Source organism: Amblyomma mixtum, chromosome 2 (assembly GCF_055824585.1).
Source record: "Amblyomma mixtum isolate Tamu chromosome 2, ASM5582458v1, whole genome shotgun sequence".
Lineage (NCBI taxonomy): Eukaryota > Metazoa > Arthropoda > Arachnida > Ixodida > Ixodidae > Amblyomma > Amblyomma mixtum.
In genome coordinates, this window is record NC_143013.1 from 28,989,386 (window position 1) to 29,012,003 (window position 22,618).

The 22,618-nt window shown below is 47.6% G+C and overlaps 2 protein-coding genes across 2 annotated transcripts; both read right to left on the minus strand.

The window, feature by feature from the left end:
- Nucleotides 1-857: 857 nt before the first annotated feature.
- Nucleotides 858-17,779, minus strand: LOC149358804 (solute carrier family 22 member 2-like). The gene is made up of 8 exons (XM_089567579.1): nucleotides 17,686-17,779; nucleotides 16,983-17,151; nucleotides 9,390-9,609; nucleotides 8,328-8,425; nucleotides 6,150-6,352; nucleotides 4,603-4,790; nucleotides 974-1,113; nucleotides 858-870 (listed from the first exon to the last, which is right to left on the minus strand). Exons 1-8 carry the CDS (start codon nucleotides 17,777-17,779, stop codon nucleotides 858-860), a joined length of 1,125 nt encoding a protein of 374 aa, XP_089423705.1.
- A 492-nt stretch (nucleotides 17,780-18,271) lies between these two features.
- LOC149358805 (solute carrier family 22 member 7-like) lies at nucleotides 18,272-21,090 on the minus strand. The gene is made up of 2 exons (XM_089568919.1): nucleotides 20,668-21,090; nucleotides 18,272-18,379 (listed from the first exon to the last, which is right to left on the minus strand). Exons 1-2 carry the CDS (start codon nucleotides 21,088-21,090, stop codon nucleotides 18,272-18,274), a joined length of 531 nt encoding a protein of 176 aa, XP_089425045.1.
- Between the last annotated feature and the right edge of the window lie 1,528 nt (nucleotides 21,091-22,618).

Below are 22,618 nucleotides of genomic sequence, written 5' to 3' on the forward strand. Positions count from 1 at the left end.
ATGTTCAGGTTTGCCTAGGTGTATTTTCCGTATTAACGAAACCCTCTGGGATCATCATACGAAGCCGTAAGTGAGAAGTGCTAAAGAAGCAAACTGCAGCCTACGGACCCGACGGCCCTTCACATGGCATTACACCCGTCCCACCCAAGCACGGCTTACTGCTGTGGCTGGAAATGGTCGTCCGATCGTCGATAGCGGCGTTCGCCGCAGCCAATCTGTCAAGCCGGGAAGATCTGCGACTGCCGCTGCTGAAGAGCTCGATGGCCGCAATGAGGCGGAACGCGTTTGTCAGATGAGTGGAACCAGTCTCGGCCCACGTCTCGGCATAGGTGTCCCTCCTGCTGTCCTTGGGACGGCGGCCGCCAGAGAACCGCATCGGGGTGAAGCTGGCAATTGGTTCACAGAGCAGTACGAAAATACACGGTCAGTGGGGAATGTGCTCTGCGCTTTCGTCGTACCTGGTACTTAAACTGCTATGTATGCTTGTTTCAGTTTGTTTCCCTGGAAGTTTCATTTCCAAAAGGAGAAAATCGAATTTCCTAGGGCATTCTTCTTTCATTGATTGATTGATTGATTGCTTAGCTAATTAACTGAAAATCTGTCATTATTACATTGATCAGTGGAAGGATTGATGAGTAGATTCTATTACATTGATCAGTAGAAGGATTGATCAGTAGATTATTTCATTATTCTTAATTCATCATTATAAATTGATTGATTGATTGATTGATTGATTGATTGATTGATTGATTGATTGATTGATTGATTGATTGATTGATTGATTGATTGATTGATTGATTGATTGATTGATTGATTGATTGATTGATTGATTGATTGATTGATTGATTCCTTCTTTTTCACCTGTAGTCACTGCCATCAATTCCAGAGGAGAAAGGGTTGCTAAATGTGAGTGCTCCACCGCCATTGTTTTGAAACAACGCTCCATCTCTGATTACAAGAAATACAAACGTACTCGAATATGTTCTGTTCGGCCTTGATTTGCTCTGGAAGGTGGGACTCCTTGGTTTCCGGAAGCTTGGTCACAAGGAAACCGGTCAAGCCGCAGATCAGGGACAAGATCGCGAATACAGTGAACCGCCACTCGTACTTCTCCTTGAGGGACAGGGAGAAAGCACAAGCGGACTGGATAAAAAAAAATTACCCACCGAGGTAACAATCCCGCGCATGTCACAAGATGTCAGGAGCTTGGTCAATAGTGAAAGCACCGAATATGAAACGAGAAGAGCAGTCATGGTCACAGACAGTTTTGGTCACGAAGGCAAATTCCTTGGAAGCACCAACCCTTTGTCCTCTACAAGAAGTGAAAATCTTGTCTAATTTCAGCCCGTGTCTTCTGATTCGACACAAGCGTGCGCTATCGCAGTTCGCAGAGAGAATATAGCGAAAAATGTTTGCATGAAAATGTTTTAAAAATGGAATACTCCTCTGCAATAGCTAAAGTAGTGTAGCATAGGCAGGTGAAAAATGCATCAGGCGGCCATCGAAAGTGAGTTCACTTGCCAATCAAAAAATTTCTTGATTCCGCGAAAGAAAGCATACGAAGAGGAATTTTTCTTAAGTCGTTGGATGATGGTACTAGTGCACTGCACGGGCTCGGGCCGGCCCGAAAGCCCGGGCCCGGCCCGGCCCGCGGGCCGGGCCGGGCCGGGACATGATCTGTTTTGCCGGGCCTGGGCCGGGCCCAGGCCTGAAGTTGTGGGCCCGGGCCGGGCTCGGGCTTAAACCTGCGGACCCGAGCCGGGCTTCGGTCCGTATAGAAACGGCTGGTGTCCGACTATTCATTCACTATTGCAGAGTGAAGTACACAATCGCGGCATTGGAGCAGCGGCACAGGTGAGCTATGGGTTATAGTACGCGCTGAGAAAAGACCTAAGCTTTATTGATTGACTTATTTATTTCCTTGTTTCCGCACCGCGGTGGCTTAGTGGATAAGGTGTTGATTACTGAGCCGGGGAACCAGGATTTGCTCCTAGCCTCGGCGGCCGCATTTCTATTTAGGAGGCAAGCATGACAGCCATGTACTTTGTATTATCATTGCTATTTGAAGAAACCTATGTGGTCGAAATGATCCGGAGCTCTCTGCTTCGCTGTCTCTCACAGCCTGACTCCCCTTGGGCCCTTAAGCCCCAAAAACATCGCTTTCATTTTATAGCTATATTTTTCTCGTGTGAGAAAATTCACAAACTAAAGCGCGTTTGGTTTTCTTTTTGATCAGCTGACCGGAACGTCTCGTAAATGAAATAGTCACAAAAGCTCGCGAGAGTTTGTAAATTTCATCTGATAACCACATCTATCCCTCCTTGCTTCTTCAGCCTGGTTGACATGACAAGTGTTTTGCCCTGTAAGTTATCACGTGGTTCGCGCGTTATCTTCTGCTCCACCAACGAGAGTAAAATTTAACCGGTCTTAATCGCCCATTGATCGTTCGTCATCCCAAAACATACCTATACACTATTAGAATTGCATTCGGGAAGGACATATTAGTTTAGGACGCTTATAGTCTTCAGAACACACACCGTGAAATACTCAAGCCTTTTAGCTTTTCGTTTCTGCTGAAAAGCGACTAGTTCGGCTAAGAGTTAAACCTGTGAGATCGCGTTCACTAAAAAAATGTCACCCCACTGCTGGCTAGGCAGCTTTAATGTTTATACTTCGCGGGCGGCAAAATATAACTGATTAAAATCATAGGGAAATGCAAAGTAGTCTATTACGCGCGTATGCAGCCCTTTTTATTTGGTTCTCGGAACTTCCGAGTTTACCTTTGCGCACGTACACGAGATCAGTGTCCAGAAGAGGGCCTGGCGAGCACTACTCTTAGTCACTTCCTTCTGGGTCAAAAAGAACCAAGTTTCTGCAAGCCAAACTCAGAACCTTTGTCGGCCAGTTTCTTATCGGTCTAGTAGCAGTCTACTTGCTCAGAGTGAGCAGTATACCTCAAGCGGTACTGCGAAGCGGGCCGAGCCGGGCCCGGGCTGGGCTTCACTCCGGGATTCACGGGCCGGGCCGGGCTCACTAGAGCGATAATTTAGCGGGCCTGGGCCGGGCCCGGGCTTGAAGCCGCGGGCCTGGGCCGGGCTCGGGCTTCAGGTCGCGGGCCCGGGCCGGGCTCGGGCCTCAAATTCAGGCCCGTGCAGTGCTCTAGATGGTACGACCCTTCTAATTTCATCGTTCAAAAAGACATTTTTCTCTCTATTTCGAAATTATAGATACTTGCGTCAGGCTTATGATGATGATGATTGGTTATCAGCAAATGAAAGGTGTGGTAACTGTCTCACTTCTCGGTGGACACCTCAACTGTGTCGTGAGGGAAGAGAGGAAGGTGGGAGCGAAAATAGAAGAGAGAAAGAGGGGCCGTAATGGAGGGCTCAGGAATAATTTCGACCACCTGGGGGTCTTTAACGTGCACTGATACATCGTACAGCACACGGGTGCCTTTTGCGTTCCGCATCCATCGAAACGCGCCGCCGCGGTCGGGTTCGAACGCGGGTATTCCGGCTCGGTAGACGAGCGCTCTAACTACTGCGTTAACATGACGGATTCAGGAATTAACCAAAATGCGCGAGTGCTCTTTTAAGACAAGAATGGAGAGAGACCAAAGTCAGGTGCAGAGTCCTCAAGCTTGAAATCATGAAGCCATGTTGTACTTATTTGCAAGTGGAAAAGTGCATGCAAATTTGCGGCAAATGTGCCAGAAAGAAAAATGGCAGTGGCCTAGCTCATCCAGGATATACGTAGCGAAAGCAGTTTCGTCAACTGACATTTCGGTAGCGACGGCGTGTCGCTACCGAAATGTCAAAAACAATAAAGGAACACAGACTGACGCACATTACGAAGCACCCAGTCTACTCGCTTGCACCTTTCGCGTTCTTCAGTTATGTAGTGCTGAGTGGCGGCAGCGAACAATGCGGTTGACGCTGTTCTGATGGCGTTTCACGTTTCCCGGCATCCTGCTTTCCCTCTGAGGTTTCTCTTAGGTTGCCTCAGTATCACACACGGCTCTTTTATTGCCGCAGTGGTTGATGGCCTTCTCAGTTCTTATGCTACACAAGGATTCGTCGCATGCGGTTCGCGATTTTGGCAACGGTGTACGCCGCTATGATATGGTTGCATTTGATCCCAATGTTTCTCTTTTGTAGCGAAAGGTACACTAGAGTTCTTAACTCACACTTTGCGTTACTAGCCGCCGACCTTGATTGACCTTGTTTGAGCTATGGCTGGTGTTGCTATGCGCTTATGTCTGGTTCTGGTTCGAGCCTATGATGACTGGTGTTGCTATGCGCTTAAGCCTTGCCATGTGGGATCTACTCAGTGGACCGCCCTTGCCCTTTGTCCTTTGACCTTACAGTGGGTGCGGAGGTGTGGAAGAAGTCACGTGATTGTGGCGTGATGGAGTGTGGCTGTGACATGAGCGTCGAGAGTTGTATATAACGGAACGTTTCGCGACATAACTCGGCTCGGCCAATTCGAATCGAAGCCTAATTTTCTTTTTATCAGAACATTGACTTTTGACTGTTTCAGACCGTATTATTGCGCTCCACTGTTATGAATATTGACGCAAAGGTGAACGCAAATGTCACTCACCGCCGCAGACTTCCCGTAGATCAGAGGCGCTATTAAGGTACCGATTCGGCCGAAGGCAGCGCAGAGGTTGAAGCCCAGAGCCCTGATGGTCGTAGGGTAGAGCTCCGCCGCGTAGAGGAATACCACGGTGTAAGCAAGGTTGATGGAGAACCACGCTACCATAACAGTGAGGTAGGTCTCCACTTGATCTGGCGGAGTAGCAGGTAAGGAAGAATTTGAACAGCAGTGTTTATATACTCTCAAACAGACTAATTCCTCTATTGTCATACCTACAGCATAAGTTACTTCAAAAATTCATAGCTTGCCTCTTGTGTCTATCTCAAAACTGGCGCACTTGTGCTTATGAATGAGATACTCGAGTCTACCGTCTACTTAAGAATAAAAAGGGTAGCATTTATGAGTTAATTTGCATCCGACATTAAGTCAGCCTTCAGACACAAAAGTTGCGTTACAAAATGTACATCAAGAGAGCCCGCAGAAAGGTTCGCGTTACAAAATATACATCAAGCGAGCCCATTTTACCATTAATAAATCTCATCCAAACGAAGCGGTCTACGCTCAGATAGGTTCTCTGGAAAAACTTCTCCGTGACCAGTGGTTCGATGACAGCGTTATTTGTTTCCTGCTCTGTCAGAACTGCTCTTGAAATGTGGGCTTGCAGAACAACGCCATGAGTGCAGTGTTTTTTGTGCATCGGTTCGAGAATGCTCGTGTTATTTAACCAACCAATGATATCGCTTCATATCGGCGGGTAATTCGAATGCACGGAAGCCGCAGCAAACACTGCTAAATACTTCGCGCATAGCGCCAGTAGATTTTTTTCGAAGCATGAAGTAAATTGATTCAATTTAGTCCATAACCCTCGAAGCGTCGAACTTCAGTCAAAGCGTGAAAGTGGTGGCTACAATGTACACACGCTTAAAATTCTTAGCATCTAAACAAAGCACCAAATGCGGCTTGCTTGCAGTCTATATGGCAAAAAGACACCTTCGTCATCTCTGGTGGCAGGTGTCGGCTCGAAAATACTCTGCAAACAAGCTGAGCTGTCATCAAAAAGCACTCAATGGTAGCATAACCCGTAAAGCAGCATAACACGTGCACTTTGTGAATTTCTATCAGAGTTCCAAGATCAAGACGTACCTTTTTTTGCATCTGTGGACACCTGCCAAACACTATGAGGTGCCTTTGTCAGCTATATGAAAACTTGGTCGATCGGTACGTGAGTAAATGACCTGGGTGAACCAGGTTTCCCATGCGTCATATCTCTTGCTTTGAAGTCCATGAAGGGTAACAAAGATGTTTTATAGCCCACAGGGTCCGCTTCTCTTGCTTTATGCATTCCCACGCATGTTTTTTATCTGTTTATTTTTTGCTACTTACATTTTCAGCCGCTGACGAAAAATCGCTTGCAGCCAGAATGACTCACTCGTCACTCGAGGTGTGCCCGGCCGTACAAGTCCTTGCCTCGCACACGAATGATTCGTGTTTCCGCACGTCTATAGTGGTCCGTATGCAGCAGCCCCCATGTTTCACACAACTGAGCTTACCTCTGGGAAGGACAGCGACAGGTACGCAGCTCGCACAGGTGGCAGCGAGCGACCCGGAGAGGACGTTCCTCCTCCCCCGACGAACGATGAGGAAGTACGCCGCCACTGGCGCCGCCGAAGCGATCAGGAATTGCGATATGTTGCTCACTGAATGGGCGATCACGTCGAGGGCGATGCTGTAGTACGTAATCGAGCACGAGAACCTGCGCACCCGTGAATGACACCAGTATGCTCTTACAGCCCTCGTAAATGTCATAAGGTCCGAAAGAGAGGATGACGAAATTTATTTCAATAAAGACGGGAGGAGCCCATTGAAGGGAGAGAAGCAGTAGGTGGGAAAATATGAGCTCTCTTAGGGACTTTGTCTATTGAAGGCTTTATTTTCTTATGTGAGGAGACGGAGCAGGTTTCTCCGCTGCCAAGTCCCACAGTCTCTGCTGCGTGTTTTCGCCACCATATTAAACAATCTACCGAGGGTTTGAGGGGGAAGTTTTCAGATATTTGGATACTAGCTCCGTCCCCTTGGGGTCCATTTCTCCGCTGTGTCCTCCTTTCTAGTTACCTTAACTGACGAGAAAGGGCCCCTACATCGCATCGAGACGAGCGCCACGGACGGCGTCTTAGCTGTGCCCGCGATGGAGGCAGCACCTCTCTCATCGGCTCGGGAACTCGTCGCGTGTGGACGTTTCGGTGCGGCCCTCCTCTCTCCGCCATTCAGGGGGGAACATTTTCCCGCGAACTCGTCCCGTCCGGTCTCAGAGTTCCTCCTGCCTTAGAGTGGGCGAAAATTCGCTCGTAACTTTGCTGGTGAGTTGGACGACCTCGACTCCTCAGCGTGTTTTGTTGCTAGCTGTCGTTATTGCTCTTCAGCAATAAATGTCTTGTAGGTGTCAGCAAATGTCGTTCCTTTATTTTCCACAGAGCTAAGCTCGCTGTGGTCGGCGTGCGCTCGGTAGCGCTCGCGACTACGGGGTGGGGCCGGCAGTTTGAACGTTCAGCCGCAAATAAGCGGTCGGGAAGCGTATTCACCTCATTTATTTAGGCCCCAAAGTACTAAAAAAATGTCGCTTTTAAGAATGGCATCGTTTGCATGCGTTGAAGTCATCCAGAGAATGCGGTTATGGAATGCATCATGACCTAGGACTTTTCGCGAACGCTGGAACACTTCAGAAGAGAATGGATATGGGCCTGTTGGTTATTCGTATTTAGAAAGGAACCACAGCACGCGAATGGAGAGTAGAGGAGAAACTTCAAACGGAGAAGCCCTATCCGTCCATTCTGGTCAGTGCCTTCTCTCGTCTTCGTTTGCGCGCTATGGTTTCGTTTTGAAGCTTGAACGCAATCAAGTGTTAAGTGTGTGGCTAAGCGAGCCAAAGCGATAAGCGGCGGGGTATAATCTAAATTTAAGGTGCGTGAAAATGTGTGCCTCAATCGTGTATGTCAAAGGAATGTGGAGTATGATTATTTCTAAACAAAAAAAAATATATCGCTTCAACTAACATTATGTACAATACACGCGTATATCGCCGAATTTTCTCTTCGTGTCATACAGTTATCCAACGCTTCAAAAGCTTAGCCAGAGTTGGACACATAGTTTCAAAGCGTTAAAGCGCCCTATCCTCCCAAGAGTACGTTACAATAAAGGCAGGCTGTCCAAGCGAGATTAAAACTTATTTCTTGTCGAAGCATGCTTCATTCATCTAAGCCCAAGACAACATAGAGAGTAATGCGTTCACGTCCCGAAAGCGTCTACACAAGGTGCCATATGTGCAAAGAAATGTTCGCGTAACGAATGTTAACGCATATTTTAAGTCACCATAACGCGAAGCCTTCCATAAAATCTCATGATGCAATCACAGAAATTTCGCTACAAACGCACACATATTGGATAGGTTCTCATCACAGGCTTCAAAGTTCTCCCTTCAGCCGTCCAAGCGTTCATTTCATGTTCATGTGCCATGTCCCGACATTCGCAGTAAATTTGTTTTGTCCTCAAAAGTACATGATGACGAATGTTTAAATTCATGTCGCGATAATTCTAGGTGCAGTGCCCAGAATAGCCTTCCCGCCTTGTTAAACATTACTTGTTTAACTTTGCATAGCAGGAAGCCATACTTAGCCAGCGCGTGAATTGATTCTAACAGTGCAGTGCGGGAGGCAGCTCCTATGTGTGCTCACCAGCAGAGGGAGAGCACCGTTCCGGAAAGTTGGTACTGTGTCCCGAAGATGACCAGCAGGTCCCGTATTGACTTCTCCTGGTGCTCTAGCTCTTGACCCTGCAGGTGTGGTAAAATTGCCTGCTCAGTTCCTTGTTCCCAGCGTCAGCCTGCTTAATAAACTGCCTAATAAGCCTATCAGAATTAATAAACAAGATAAAATGACGGCATGGAGAGACGAATGCAACAATACCTAAAGTGTATCCCTACTTGCGCGAACTCTTCTAAGTGCGTTACACTCGTCATAAGGCATTTCACGTTTCCTTTTGAATAAAATTCCTTCGATTTCATTTATTGCTGAAAAGGTTACAGTCGTCAAACCTGTGTTTGTGGCACATTGCTCGTATATGCTACCGCAACCTAACCCGAGGTGGCGGTGTTTGGTGAAAGGCAGGATAGAAAACGTATTCAGCGCGGTTGCCTTGCGTATGGCGCCTAAATTCTCTCTCTCGTTTTTCTTGCTTTGGGGAATGGTTTGATACAGCAAGCTGCAAAACTTGGTGCCGGTGACGCAGCTGGACGAAGTTTTTTGAGTAAGCGTTTTCAAACCTTAAGCTTTTTGTGTGCACGCTTTAAGTGAGCACTTTGGTAAGGAAATCCCCCACCTCTTACCTGCCCCACTACCCCACCCCATCCCTCATCCTCCCTTACCGAGCGATGGGAGACCTTGCTAACCAGCTCCGCCGTGGAAGACCAGCTCGTCCTGATCTCCAGGGGCCATACGGCCAGGGATGCATATGGGTCCCGTGAAGAGGGAACCACTCCCATCGACGGCGTCTAAGCAGACGTCGTATTTAGCTCGAGCAAATAAAGTTGTTTCCCTCTCTCTTTTTCTTAGTTAATAGCAGCCATCTGCACTCCGACTCCCCTAAAAGGCATATTTCGGTCGAAAGATTCGGTTCTGTTTCCAGACCTCATCAGCATCGCATGCGAGTAGCGCTACATTTCCTCGGCCTGCACAGTCGGCCCGGCGTTTCTTCTACGAGTGTTCTTGCTCTAAAAACGGTACGAAGTTTTGCCGCACCATTCCCATTCGACGAGGCGAGCAATTCTTTCCGCTTTCGAGATTCGTGTCGGGGGTCTTGCGACACAGCATGTTGATAGGCTGCGTCTTGATCCGCCTGCAGACGACCCGGATGGACTTGGGCGGCATCCGGTTCTTGCGCAGCACGAGAGACACCACCACACAGGCATCGCGGATCCTCAGCGTGGTGATCAGCCAGCGAGGAGACTCCGGCAGAATCCTGTACAGGAACGGAGGAGGAGATTATATGCCAGTGCGGCACCTGAACACTGTGGCAGTTAGAGAAATACGAAGGAGGATTCCGTTTAATTTTTGTTCTCAGTAAAAATCGATTGCTGAGCTTCTTTTGATTCTGTTGCAGTTTGTTCGGTAGACATAATCAGTGCTGATGAAATTGAAGCAAAGAAAATGATGTTTTTTTCACGCGCTTTTCGATCAGAAATGATTGTTATAACTCGGGCCAGTTTTAATTCGCCCTTAATATGCGTTTAAACTGCAGCACTACAGTAGTTGTGAGAAAAAATTTGGCATGTCAACGCTCTTGGAGGGTCACTGAACAATTCAGACATAAAGCGCTCGAGAACATGAGATGCACAATCTTGCGTAGTGATTCCGGTTCCAAAAGAACAGATTTAAGCTTCGATTATAGTATATATACACACCTTTTTTTGTTAGTTTGTAGTAACTTGCCTTTGTTAATCTTCCAACTTCTCTTCTCAGTCGAGGTGTTCAACAACTACGAGCTTACGCCGGAAGCTCGAAGCGGTGAGAGCAGCCTCTAGTAACACAGGACTTCCAGCTCTTCAGCGCAGCCGACTTTCCCAGCCGTTTCGTCGCGAGCGAAGGCTGCAACAAGTGTCTACAATCTCCTCAACTTTCTGTCACATCTCTTTCTCTTATCTGCCTTCTGTTAGCAGCGATAGCGCCTTTTTTGGTGCCAGTCGACAGGCCCGCGCACTTTTTTCTTCTCCACACACCCGCTTACTATCACTTAACTTAGGACTTCTCGTACTGGAAAAAAACTTCAGAAGATGCTGTGTTATATAAAAGCTTCCTAATCTCAAGCAGCCCATTGACTTTTCCATTGCAGAAGTCGTATATATGAGCACGAACATTCGGCATTTCATGAATGCTGCACAGATCAATTATCATCACCATGACCATCATCATTTATTATATATAGCCTTAAAGGCCCGAAGGTCATTACGTGTAGCGGTATAATAAAAGATTCTAGAAGGTTGGTCTCCACGGAGAACACAACAGTGACAACATAATAATAAATAAAAAAGAGTAATTAAAAAGACTTAAAGAGCTTAGTGGCCATGTAGCGAAATTTTCTAGAATAACTACTGCGTCGGGAGAGTGTATAGGCACCAGTGCTTCACATCCGCAGATAAACATAAAGGGCATTTGGGAGATCCTCAAAAAGGACGCCCTGTATGCCGCTTAGATAAATATTTAAAGATATTTACAGGCTGCTTCTTACTATCACACGGCCACCTCTCTTATTTCCTCACAGGCTTCATTCATCACAGCGCCATTTCTTTCAGCTATTTTCACTACTTCCTTCTTGTGATACCGCTTGCAATACCTCTCATGTTTTATAATATGCTAAGGAGCCTGTGATCATCAGCTGAATGTAGTCCCAAGTTTCTTTTACCATTATGTACCATAACTATACTTATTCACACGCTAAATGATAATCCTGATGTCTCTGCCTATTGCGCACACATAGGTTGCGTTCCTACATACGACGTACAATGAACTCAAGGACCTGACTATTTAGAAAGCGGCTCCTGTCGGCGGCCGGCAGAAGCGGACTGAACTTATTAAGATCTCCGTCAGATGGCACATAAAACTCCCGACCAACTAGTACGCCACGATTTTTCGCGGCTCTTTAGAACTCCAAAGCCAGCCTCTTATTCTACAGCTATGCAGAAAAGTTTACGGGATGCATGTCAGCGGGAAAAAAAAAAAATCATTTCTTCGCTGCCTTAAGTATACTAGTCAGCTAGCATTTGGTCCACCGAATGGAGCACATCTGTCCCTCATGCTTCTGGGCTTTTCATGAAGCTACTTTGCCTTGAAGACAAGAAAATATTTTTTTTGGCCAATCCACATCGCGCTAACTTTTTCCTTGACCGTACAGATATGGACACAAGTAAATGGAACAAGCGACTGCCTTCGATCCTTCTTCACAGTTGCTAATTGAAATTGCCAGCTATGGCATGAGCACGCTGTTAGTGGACGTTGATGGCCATTCTCACGGACAAAGAATATTTCTTCATTTCCACTAAGAAGGTGTGATTGCACTTGAAACTGAATAGCATGCTCTGTAAGTAAAGTCCCCACCTGCACCCGTCGCAAGGCAAGACCATTTTAGGACCACAGAATGTTCGCTAATCGTCTAATGGCTTTTCGGGTGGCGTAAGCAACGCTGGTAAGTAGCTGATCCCGGAATTTTATTTAGCGAAGGCCCAAGATCTGCCCTTTGTGATTCTTGCTTTGCTATTATTGTGAAGCACTATTTTGGGGCATGGATACTCGAGAAAGGAGTCTCTGAACCCCCGCAAAAAAAAAAAAAAGAAATGTACGTCTATGTCTGCAGCTTGTTTTCTGAACTTTACAAATATTAGGGTCGCAATCGCATTTCCACATTTTACATCGGCGCATTTAGTGGCATGGTGCGGGCGTATCGCGATTTTATTACATTAAATTTCTTTATTCACATCAGATGGAAAACTTAGCCGTGTCATGTATTCAGACACCCTTCTGGACACTTGTTTCCATTTCGAGAAATATTTTTATCATCTATGGCAAAACTTCCGCAGGGGGAATCGAGCAATGACGACGACTTCGTATTACGCAAAATTTCTGCATGGCTTTGATAAGCAGGGGCCGGCAGAAACTTAAGTGGGCGGATGAGATGAGGTTTTTCGGGGGTAACGTGGCGCCGGCTAGCACAGGATTGGGTTCACTGGACAAATAATTGGAGAGATATTGGATAGGTCTTTGCCCTGGCATAGTAAGGCTTATAGTAGTGATAATATTTAAATACGTGTGTAATTACTGATTAGCCTCTGCCCAAACGCATCCTTGCGATAATAAGTTCTCTTGTGTCGAATTCCTACTTGGCCAATGAGCATTCTGCATCTTTTCAGACCAAGCCAACCAGTGACTGACGTTCGTCTTGATGACCACCTTCATTACTTTTCATAAGCTAATCAATCATACCTGTAACCCTTCACTACACTGCCGCAAGCTCACTCTCAATCCGAATGTATAAAAAAGGATGACATGCAGTTTCTAATAATGGACTTTTGCAAAGCCTTAGGAAAACTTAGGCGCTTGCTGATAGCTTCCAAAAATGGGTGCGGTGCATTGTTCTTCAAGCAAACGTCACGACCTTTTATTGCGATAGCATTAGAACTCGTGAAGAACAGTGCTCTCTGAATCCTCCGAAAACCTCCTGCCATGGTTGGCAAGTGAAAAAGTGGAAAGAGGTAAATCCCTGTTTCCATGTAGTGGAGAGAGTGAGGCCTGAACGTGGTTGCCACAGAAACAACCCGGCGGGTGGCTACCGTGGAATGTAGGAGTAGAGAGAAGAGCAGCAGAGATAGGTGGTGGTGGTGAAAACATTTATTAAGAAAGGACAGGAGGTATGCTTGGATCAGCCCGTAAGGGACCGATCCTTACAAACACTAGGTGGAGGTCCCTAGTATGGGACACCAGTGGCGGTGGCCGCCGCCCGGGCGCGCCCGACTAAGGCTTGTTGGGCCTGTAAGTCGTGGCAGCCGAGCAGGGTCGCCTCCCAGTCCTCCCGGGTTGGGTTGGGGATGGGGGGAATAGCCGGGTTGGAGGGGCAGGCCCACACCATGTGATAGGTGTCCGAAGACACCGCACTACAGTGCGGGCAGCTGCCGTTACAGGAGGGATCAAAATGCTTTAGTGCTGCCGGGCACAGTAATGTATTGGTGAGAAGGCGGAGAAGGAGCCGCTCATCCGCCTTTTTGAGGCCTTTACATGGGCTTGGGTAAAGGCGATGACTGTTTTGATAGTAGGCTGTAATTTCTTTGAATGTATACACCGGATTAAAATCGGGTTCCTGATCGGGTGAGGAGGAGAAAACAGCCCGGTGAGAGAGCGCGCGGGCGGCTGCGTCTGCTGCCTCGTTTCCTGCCAACCCCTGATGAGCAGGGGCCCATATCAGGTAACGGTGTGCGGGGTCCGTATCCCGTATGCAATTTTGGTAGATTCGATAGGCTAGGAAGGGAGTGCAGCCTTGTTCGACGTTCCGACAGGCCCCTCGCGAGTCGGTGATTATGTATTTTGAATCGGAATGTGAGGCCGCGAGAGCAATCGCGACCTCTTCTGCTTGTGTTGCACTTCTGGCTCTGAAGCTGAGGCCGTTAACCGTGTTGCTGTTGTGAACTACCGCGACCGTGTACCATCCCCCGTGGTGAGGACCGGAGGCGTCCACGTAGTATACGCCTGTTTTGTTGCCATAATGTCGGGCTAGCGCTTCCGCTCGTGCCAGGCGCCGACCATTATGGTCTTCGTGTGACATGTTTGCTGGAAGAGGCCGCACGTGGAGGGCACGTCTCCACAGTTCTGGTATGCGAAACCTGTCTTCCATTGGAGGGGTGTGTTGGATATGGAGTCGAGCAAGAAGGCGGCGATCCGATTCCGTTAGCGACAAACGCGTGTACTGTTTTGTAAGGTGCGCCTCCCGGAGCTCCCGGAAAGTATTCACCACCCCAAGAGCCATAAGCCGGCTGTTTGAAGTAGTTACGGGGAGGTCAAGGGCACGCTTAATAATTTTGCGAAGGATGACCTCAAGCGCATCCTCCTCTTGTTTCCGTAGGTGGAGATAAGGAGTCGAATAGAGAATTCGGCTGGTTACAAAGGCGTTTGCCAGCCGCAAGGCATCCTTACTTCGTAACCCCCCGCGTTTGTTGGAAACCCGGCGGACCATACGGCCCACCTGGTCCCCCACCTTTCGGAGTTTGGCCAATGTAGTGTCTGGCCGTCTGTGTTTGTGGATGTAGAGTCCTAGTACACGTATCTCGTCACGTTCGCGTATGGGACCACTCTCAAGAGAAAGAGAGATTTTAGTTGCGCACTTCTGTGAGGGGCGGAGGTGCACAAATTCCGATTTTTGAGGGGAACATTGAAGACCGCAGCGGCGGGCGTAGTGGTCTACTATCGTCGCCGCTGTTTGCAGGCTGGTTTCAATGTCTCCTGTGCTGCCCTGCGTGGCCCATATGGTTATGTCATCGGCGTACAGGGCGTGCTGCACGCCGGCGACACCATCCAGCTGTGCGGGCAGGTGCATCATAGCCAGATTGAAGAGCAGCGGGGAAAGTACCGCCCCTTGGGGGGGTTCCCCTCGTGCCGAGTAGGTAAGGACCATGCTCTCTATCTTGGCTGCGGACGTAGGATTGACGATCCATTAAAAATTGGCATATGTATCTGAATGTGTTAAGGCCACAGTCGGTCTGACTTAGGTTAGTGAGTATGATCTCGTGTGTTACATTGTCAAATGCCCCTTTGAGATCCAAGGCGAGTACTACCCGGTCATTATGGGGGCATTCGAGGGGGTCAAGGACTTCCCGATTAAGTTGCAGGAGGACATCCTGTGCGGATCTGTGTGGGCGGAATCCGAACATGGTGCTCGCAAAGACATGTTTGTGTTCAAGATATCCAGATAACCGATCCCGCACCATCGTTTCCATTAGTTTGCCCACACAAGAGGTGAGAGAGATGGGGCGGAGGTTATCTGTGTCAACTGGTTTGCCTGTTTTAGGGATGAAAGTGACCAGAGCCGTTTTTCAATCAATTGGCAGGGGGGTGTCCCCGCGCCAAATTGCATTGATGTAGGCGAGGAGGGACTGGTATGCCAAGTCGGGCAGGTTCGTCAAAAGCTTGACGGTGACCTTATCCCTTCCTGGCGCAGTGCCCCGTTTCATTTTGGCGAGGGCCGCCCGCATGGTCCCAACAGCTGCTGACACACCTATGCTCGCATGAAACTCAGATCCAGCTCTCAGAGGCGGTCACGGACGTGGATAACCACCTTCTACACCTCTGGGAAGCCCGTCGCAGCCTCGTCCACCGTTGGCGACGCCAGAAATATAACAGAAAGCTTAAAGCTCGAATTGCCGAGCTTACCCAGAAAGCGGCAGAGTACGCGGCCCAACTCGCCGACTCCAACTGCGTGGATAGATGTAACACGGCAGCGCGACAAATATCCAGCCGCAACACGTGGCGTCTCTTTCGAGCCCTAATCGACCCAACCCAAACACGAACAGAAACACAAAAACATTTGCAGCGAGCCATGCATGTTTTCCCTGGCAACACAACTCAACTGGCACAGAAACTGCGGGACCAGTATCTGTGTACAGCCCAAGACCCCCGTGGATCTGCGTACTCTTATGCAGGCAAGGAGAACACGGAGCTGGATCAGCAGAGATAGGAGAGCTGTACGCGCGCTCCGGACGCCGCTCTTTCTTTGAAGCTCCTATGTGTGATCCACCTCTGCCACAGAGTATCGATGGATACTGGAGATCAAACACGGAAACGAATACTAAGTGTGCAGGGTAGTACAAGGATGACTAAGTGTGCAATAAATGTGGATGTAAAGAAATTTTAGTCATTTGTTGTGTCATGCAATGCGGGAAGAAAGTCTAATGCTACCCATTTCCCTTGGATCGGCCCAACGATCGCCTGTCAATCTTTCTTCGTTCCAGATTTTAACGTCCACACTCACCAGATACTGAGGTAAAACGCGGCAGTTGGCAGCATGACGGCGGCATAGGAAAGAGAATTACTCATCTAAAACCAGAAAAAAGAATTAAGGTAATGTTTGCATATTTTAGTGATTTTTAGAAATTTCACTAATAACAAAGACATTTATAGGCTTTGCAGCAGTGAATTTCTTCGCATGATGCCGGCGTATTCATTTTGTAACATAAATGCTTTGGTTCGCATTAGGTGGAAGCCCTGCCCTTGCCATATATTTGGGTATACACTTCCAAGCATTTGTTCCCATTTCGAGTAATAATCTAGTTTGCCTTTATTAAGCTAGGACTTTCTAGTTATCATTTTATCAACCACATCCATATCAATAGGAGGAATTGAGTGATAATAATAACGGATTCGTGTCGCAGAGTATCCGAATTGTCCTGATCAGTATGATCAATACTGAAATACAAAAGTAATTACTCATTATCACCACCAAAACGCAGTCAAGCGCACCGCAGGTTCTGTATTACGCCGGATTCGTACATGACCATTGAGCACTATTCCACCTTTTCAAAACACCGTGCGAGCCAATTACCGATGTAATTCTTTAAGTTCGGCAACTATACACGTTAACCGTGACTACACTGCTCCATGTTACTCTCCAATCAAATATGAAGAAAAAAACGCCTGCGTGCAATTCATAATAAAGGTCTGTAAAGTCAGTCTTACGGGCACTTGAGCACTTGATTGCAAAAACAAAAACAGGGGGGGGGGGGGGGGGGGGGGGGGGACTCATGTTCTTCATGTGAATGTCCCGTTTTTTTCGTACCGCGTTTTAATGGCCACACTCACCAGATGCTGGTTAGGAGTACCGCGCTTGGCAGCATGACTGTCAGCTGCGCATTTCGCCACTCGTGCACCAGAGCCAGGATCACACTGCCCAAGGCTATGCCGACGCTGTAGCCACAGTACGTTGTCGTGCCGTAAAGGGCTCGATAAGGCAGTGCGACGAACTCCACCACTGCGGTTTAGACACGCACGGAATGCATCAAAGTGACCACATGGTAAACTTCTCTAAGTTTGACTGTACAAGCACGCAGACAGCCGGAAAAAGACTTCGTTAAAGATTTGACAGGGTTCTTTTTGTGCTGAACACATGTCGTAAGGAAGCGGAACTAAAGCCCCTGTAAGTCAATATATCCAGATGACTCATCAGAGTGTTAGGCGTTCGTCTTTGACATGATTATGTTATGCCGAAGTTATCATTTATATATAGCGATATGATGCAGACTTAGAGAGCGAGCGAAAAGCTTATCTCCCATCTCCTATTAAGGGCGTAGCCTCGTGCAAACTAGCAACTCCCAAGGGTTCCGAAAAATCACCATGTGCTTACTAGCTGAGTGATTGTAATTTCTATTCCTACTCGTCGAAGAATGCCTTTACTTCCACATTCAGAAAATGGCGCTATGTTAAGGAAACCCTGTCTGAGCAGAAATAAAAAACGCAGTCGTGTGTAATAAGTACTAATGACCATCCAAAGCAGCGGTGAACTTACAGAGGACGTAGTTTGTGTAGCAGAGTGCCGATAGGGCCGCACCAACCACAAACCGCAAAATGTTGAAGAGGATGAAGTTCTGGACGCTGTACATCGACACTCCCACCACTTCCAGGAGCATGGCGCAAAAACACACCACGGGCCTTCGTCCGATTCTGTGACACACAGAGATCAGAATTATCGAATTAAAACTAACACTCGCACATTCTTCTTCGGATCCGCGTTACAAGTGTAGCGCTGTGACGTATACAGCTCTCGGAATTTAAATGCAAGCCCGATATTACTACCTGAAAGGTTTTTGGAAGAGTAGGTTCATGGGAAGCAGCATTTGCCCCAACACGATTCATTAATTAATTAAATTTTACGTGCCGAGACGACGAACTTTGATGTATGTGGTACATTTGTTGATTCAATTGAATAATCGGCGGACAGAAACAGGCAAAAAAAAGTCTCTGTGGCGTTACTTCCCTTTCTTTCCCCCCAGTTGGAGTGAAACTCGACTTGAATCAAGACTCGGCACAGACCGGTCGTAACATATATAATGTGTCGCCATCTCAGCGATGAAGTATATACAAGGTGGCTGCACCTACCTGTCCGCCAGAAGACCCGACACGGTGAGCCCAAAGAATGAGCCGACCAGGAAGGCTGTGTTGATTGCAGAGTAAAGCCACTCCCTGTCGCACACCAGATCCCACTGCGCAGTGTTAAATTTTCAAGTGTTGGCAGCTTCGAGTGATGATTTCATTTGAAAAAGCACGGCCTTAAAGCACAAGGCAACCTGTTCGCACGAATTTTGTGTTACCGCTTTGAAGCCATAATGTGCCGGCCTATGTGTCAGAGACGATGTAACTAAAGTCCAAAGTATTGCGGGAGCTTTGCGTTCTGCTTTTAAAAGCGTGGTAAATTAAATGATGTTTAGAAATCAAAAAGAACATTTATAGTTCTGAGTTTTCTTGAGGGGCTTTTCTTGGGAGCTCCGTGCATCCGGTTCAATGTGGTTTACCTTCCCTCACAATTTCCGATTGCACTATATGGGTAATGAACACAAACACGACGCACCTGTGGCTTCAGGAGCTGAAAACGGTTGTATACTCTGTATATAAAAAATTGGGCATCACCACTTCACTATAAGTTGACAACCTAACGTTACGCCACTGTAAAGTACTTCTTTTCCTTTTCAATGAAGAAAACCCGTAGCACTTGGATGGTATGAATCTGTAGAGTACTAATATCACAGATGTAGTCACTTGTATTCCAGTGGAACTTGTACCTGGAACTTGCATCTTAACGACAGAATTCTCCGGGACACAAGACAATGGGTCCAGATACATTGCTCGCTTCTACGGCAATGGAAGCTTCATCTCACTATCGCACTTCCCAACACGTGAATCTGACCTTCACCTACACATATTGGGTAAGCTCAGCGTCTAATAAGAGAATCATCAGCTTCAGTTGCAGTTCACTCGTCCTGGAAAATTTTGTCCCCAATAGTACGCGACCACACAAGATGAGAGCAACGGTTCTATTTGAACACACAAAAAAAGTGCTGACTAAAAGACAACTATGACGTCGACGATGGTGATGCTGATGTTTCCTAGAGCTCTGTATAAAATGCTGTTTTGGATCAATTATCAACTAAAGCGAAACTGTGTGGCTTAGCTGAAAGCTAGGAGAAATAATTGGGCTCCAAATCCAGCATATCCTCATGCATTCCGTGCAGTTTGCAGGCATTCACGTGTTTCGACACCATGTGCCCGGGCACATGTGCGCCTGACCTACCGATGAAGGCAAGTGGACCTGCGTTGATATACTGATACGAAGACAGACCTATGCTAGAAATGTCTGCCTCAGAGCCTCCCCATTGTTCGTAATTTGTGCGTATGCGTATGCATGTCCTCATTCCTGCTCCACACTGTCCAACAGTTATGCTGTCGGTTTTAACGCGAAAGCCTTAAGGCTCCCGTCCTGCAGAAGATCCGTCTTCGTCCCCGCTGCCTTACAAAAACTTTCTATACAGTATATAGACTGTCCATAGACTTCTGCATATAAAGTCTATAGACTCTCTACAGACGAATCCTAGAGAACAGTCTATAGGTAATACTAATGTCATAGACAGTCCATAGACAAGATATAGATTTATGGCCATACACTTTTAGTAGAATTTTGTCTGTAGACAGTCTATAGACTAGGAATGAACAAAAAGAAATATGTATAGGAAAGCAATGGAGTCTATAAGAAGTCTATACGCTGTCTATACACAATTTTAATAAGACTTGCGAGCGAAAAATCCCGGCAGAACCAACCAGGTGGACGACCTAAGTCACGTGACCTTGTTGTATCATCATCGCAACTTGCCCACCGCATGGTTAGTAAACTTACCATAGTGGCAGGTGGCAGTAAAATTAATTATTGGTCGCTCAGAAAGAGCAGCCTGGTCTCGCACAAGCCGCACCTGTGCCAGCAAGTACCATGGCAGGACAGTGGCGCATCGCTTAACCGCCCCACAACTGCACCAGAGATCTTTAAGTGTAAAGTCGAGAACGAACAATCCCGAAAATATGGGCATTAATTAACCCTATGCACTATCACGTCATGCCTTTAAGGCGAAGCTTAAGTGTCCCCTCTACTTCTTTTTCCGCGGTGGCTCAGTGGTTATGGTGCTCGGCTGCTGACCCGAAAGACGCGGGTTCGATCCCGGCCGCGGCGGCTGGAATTTCTTTGGAGAAGAAATTCTAGAGGCCCGTGTGCTGTGCGATGTCAGTGCACGTCAAAGAACCCCAGGTGGTCGAAATTTCCGGAGCCCTCTACTACGGCGTCTCTCATAGCCTTAGTCGCTTTGGGACGTTAAACCCCATAAACCATAAAACCATAAACTTCTTTTTTTTTTTGACAAGAAACAAAACAGGAAGCAGCGGTTGTTCCTGGTCAGTGAATTCAAGTATATGCACGCCCACATGGACATTACGTGCAAGCTCGGCTCACCTCCTGGACAACGGATAGCGTGTCACGAGGGACGTCGAAGAACCTCGTGGAGCATGGCTTGGTATCGCTAGTTTCGTTATCGTCTAGCTGCGGCCCGGCCGTCGTCGGCCGCACGTACATCAGGCACCGGCTGAAGGAGCCGTCCGGTCCCTTGGGGATGTTCATCTCTTTCCATTCGTCGAGCGTCGTATTGGGAGGAGCGTCCGGCAGCTGGCACCAGTGGTCCACGAGCTCTGGGCTGGAGACGGCGTACAGCATGGCGTGCAGGGCGAACACCACCGCCGCAAACGTGGTGTAGGCTAGCATCATCCTGTGGAAGGGACCGGTTCTGCCGATGATCTCCGACAGGTCCTCTTCGTGGCCGACCGAGTCCTCGGTGCTTTCTTGGCGCGACAACGCTTCCCGAGGGCTGGGCATTGGCATTCGCACGCGGAACGGGAGTTGGAGACTGCATCCGCCTGCGAAGTGTGTTCGCGGGACGAGAGTTGCGCATTCAGCGTTATGTGCTATCGAAAAGGCTTGGTTAAGAATCCTGGACTCATTATCACGAAGACGACAAATTTATCTTGCTTAGGTAACCTGGATATTTCAAAAGCTACTGATCACCGCTCTGCCGCTGATAAGGGAACGCCTTCAAGACTATGGGGTGTCATCCCGAAAAAAAAGTTACCCTAAAACCAACGAGAGCAGCGAAGAAATTTAAGAGTAGCACATTAGCTCACCTTTCACATTTCCTTGAAATTGAATTCGTTCCTTAGCTTCTCGGGTTTTCTTCGAAGTGCTTATTGGGGACTTCCACTTATAAAAGCCGCGGCCGTCGCCGTTACCCAACGCAACCAGTCTTCAAGTAAATAGCACTCAGCAGGGACCCAGACGACGGGGCCGCGCTAGTGCGGCTTGAGGGTGCCCTGCCCTGCCACCCAGTCTTTTGAAGAATGAGGCCTGAGAACATTCCTGATCTATGAAAAGAGGCTCTCAAAAAGCGTGGACGGCGGTACCTTTAAAGCGATGCAGGTCGATGCAGATTACCACAGATTCGAGTTGTCAGAAGGGCAGATCAGCTGAAACAAAATTGCGAGATTCACGCGCTGCATGCGCTGCAAAATGATGGCAGTAGTGGCCAGGGGACTAGTTAGGAAAAGGAAGAAAACACCAAGCTGCCACAGAATAAATATAGGTCAACGGTTAAACTGAAAATAATCCTGTTTTTCCTCGGTTTTCTCGGTACTGTCAAGAAATCAGAGAGAGAACTGTGATACTCCGACCAAACTCTTATGGGAGAACCGACGTTGCGTTGCCAACGCAGCGCCTTCTTCAAGGTTGACTGGGTGAAAGCAGAAGACGTGCTTTTTTTTAACCACAGCGCCATTAAGCCTGAAGACATCATCATCATCACTGCAACTGGGGATCGCGAGAGAGAGAGAGAGAGAGACTCTTTAGTGAAATACATAGAACTTAGCCGGCGTTTAAAAATCGCTGGCATGCTACTCTGCGTAGGGAGGGGAATTTGGGAGATAAAGACAGAAGGAGAGCAGTGTAGAAGAGGTAAAGAAAACGAAGTTAAAATGCGGCCATGAAATGGGTACTAAGGATGCAATGGCGAGTATTGATGTAACCTATGGAATGATGGAGTGCATAGTCCGACAAATGGGCTGACGAAGTTCACTGCATGAAGAATGCATGAAGGTAACGTGCAAGTGAATTTAAAGCTTATCGAGATGTGCAGTGTCTTTTAAATATGTGAATAGAAAGTTAATTGCAAGTCTCTGTTGCCTAAGGCAGGCTAAGGGACCTAAAACTTTGTCCATTGTTAGGGGCACTGGGCAGAGCTTCTGCATGTAATGTTCATATTACGCACGCTCGTTAGCATACGCAGGGCACTCAAGCAAGATATGTTCCACAGTTTCTATCGAGGCACAGTTGTCACAATGCGGACTGTTCATTTGTCCAA

Bases quoted from the DNA above. Each gene is read 5' to 3' on its own strand.
- LOC149358805 (XM_089568919.1), bottom strand. From the start codon at position 21,090: ATGCCAATGCCCAGCCCTCGGGAAGCGTTGTCGCGCCAAGAAAGCACC. The intron at 18,380-20,667 runs GTGAGCCGAGCT...AACACTGCGCAG, and splicing joins CGCTATCCGTTGTCCAGGAG to TGGGATCTGGTGTGCGACAG.
- LOC149358804 (XM_089567579.1), bottom strand. From the start codon at position 17,779: ATGTACAGCGTCCAGAACTTCATCCTCTTCAACATTTTGCGGTTTGTG. The intron at 8,426-9,389 runs GTGCGGCAAAAC...CCACACCTGCAG, and splicing joins CGCCTCGTCGAATGGGAATG to GGTCAAGAGCTAGAGCACCA. The intron at 4,791-6,149 runs GTAAGCTCAGTT...CTACTCCGCCAG, and splicing joins TGTCGCTGTCCTTCCCAGAG to ATCAAGTGGAGACCTACCTC.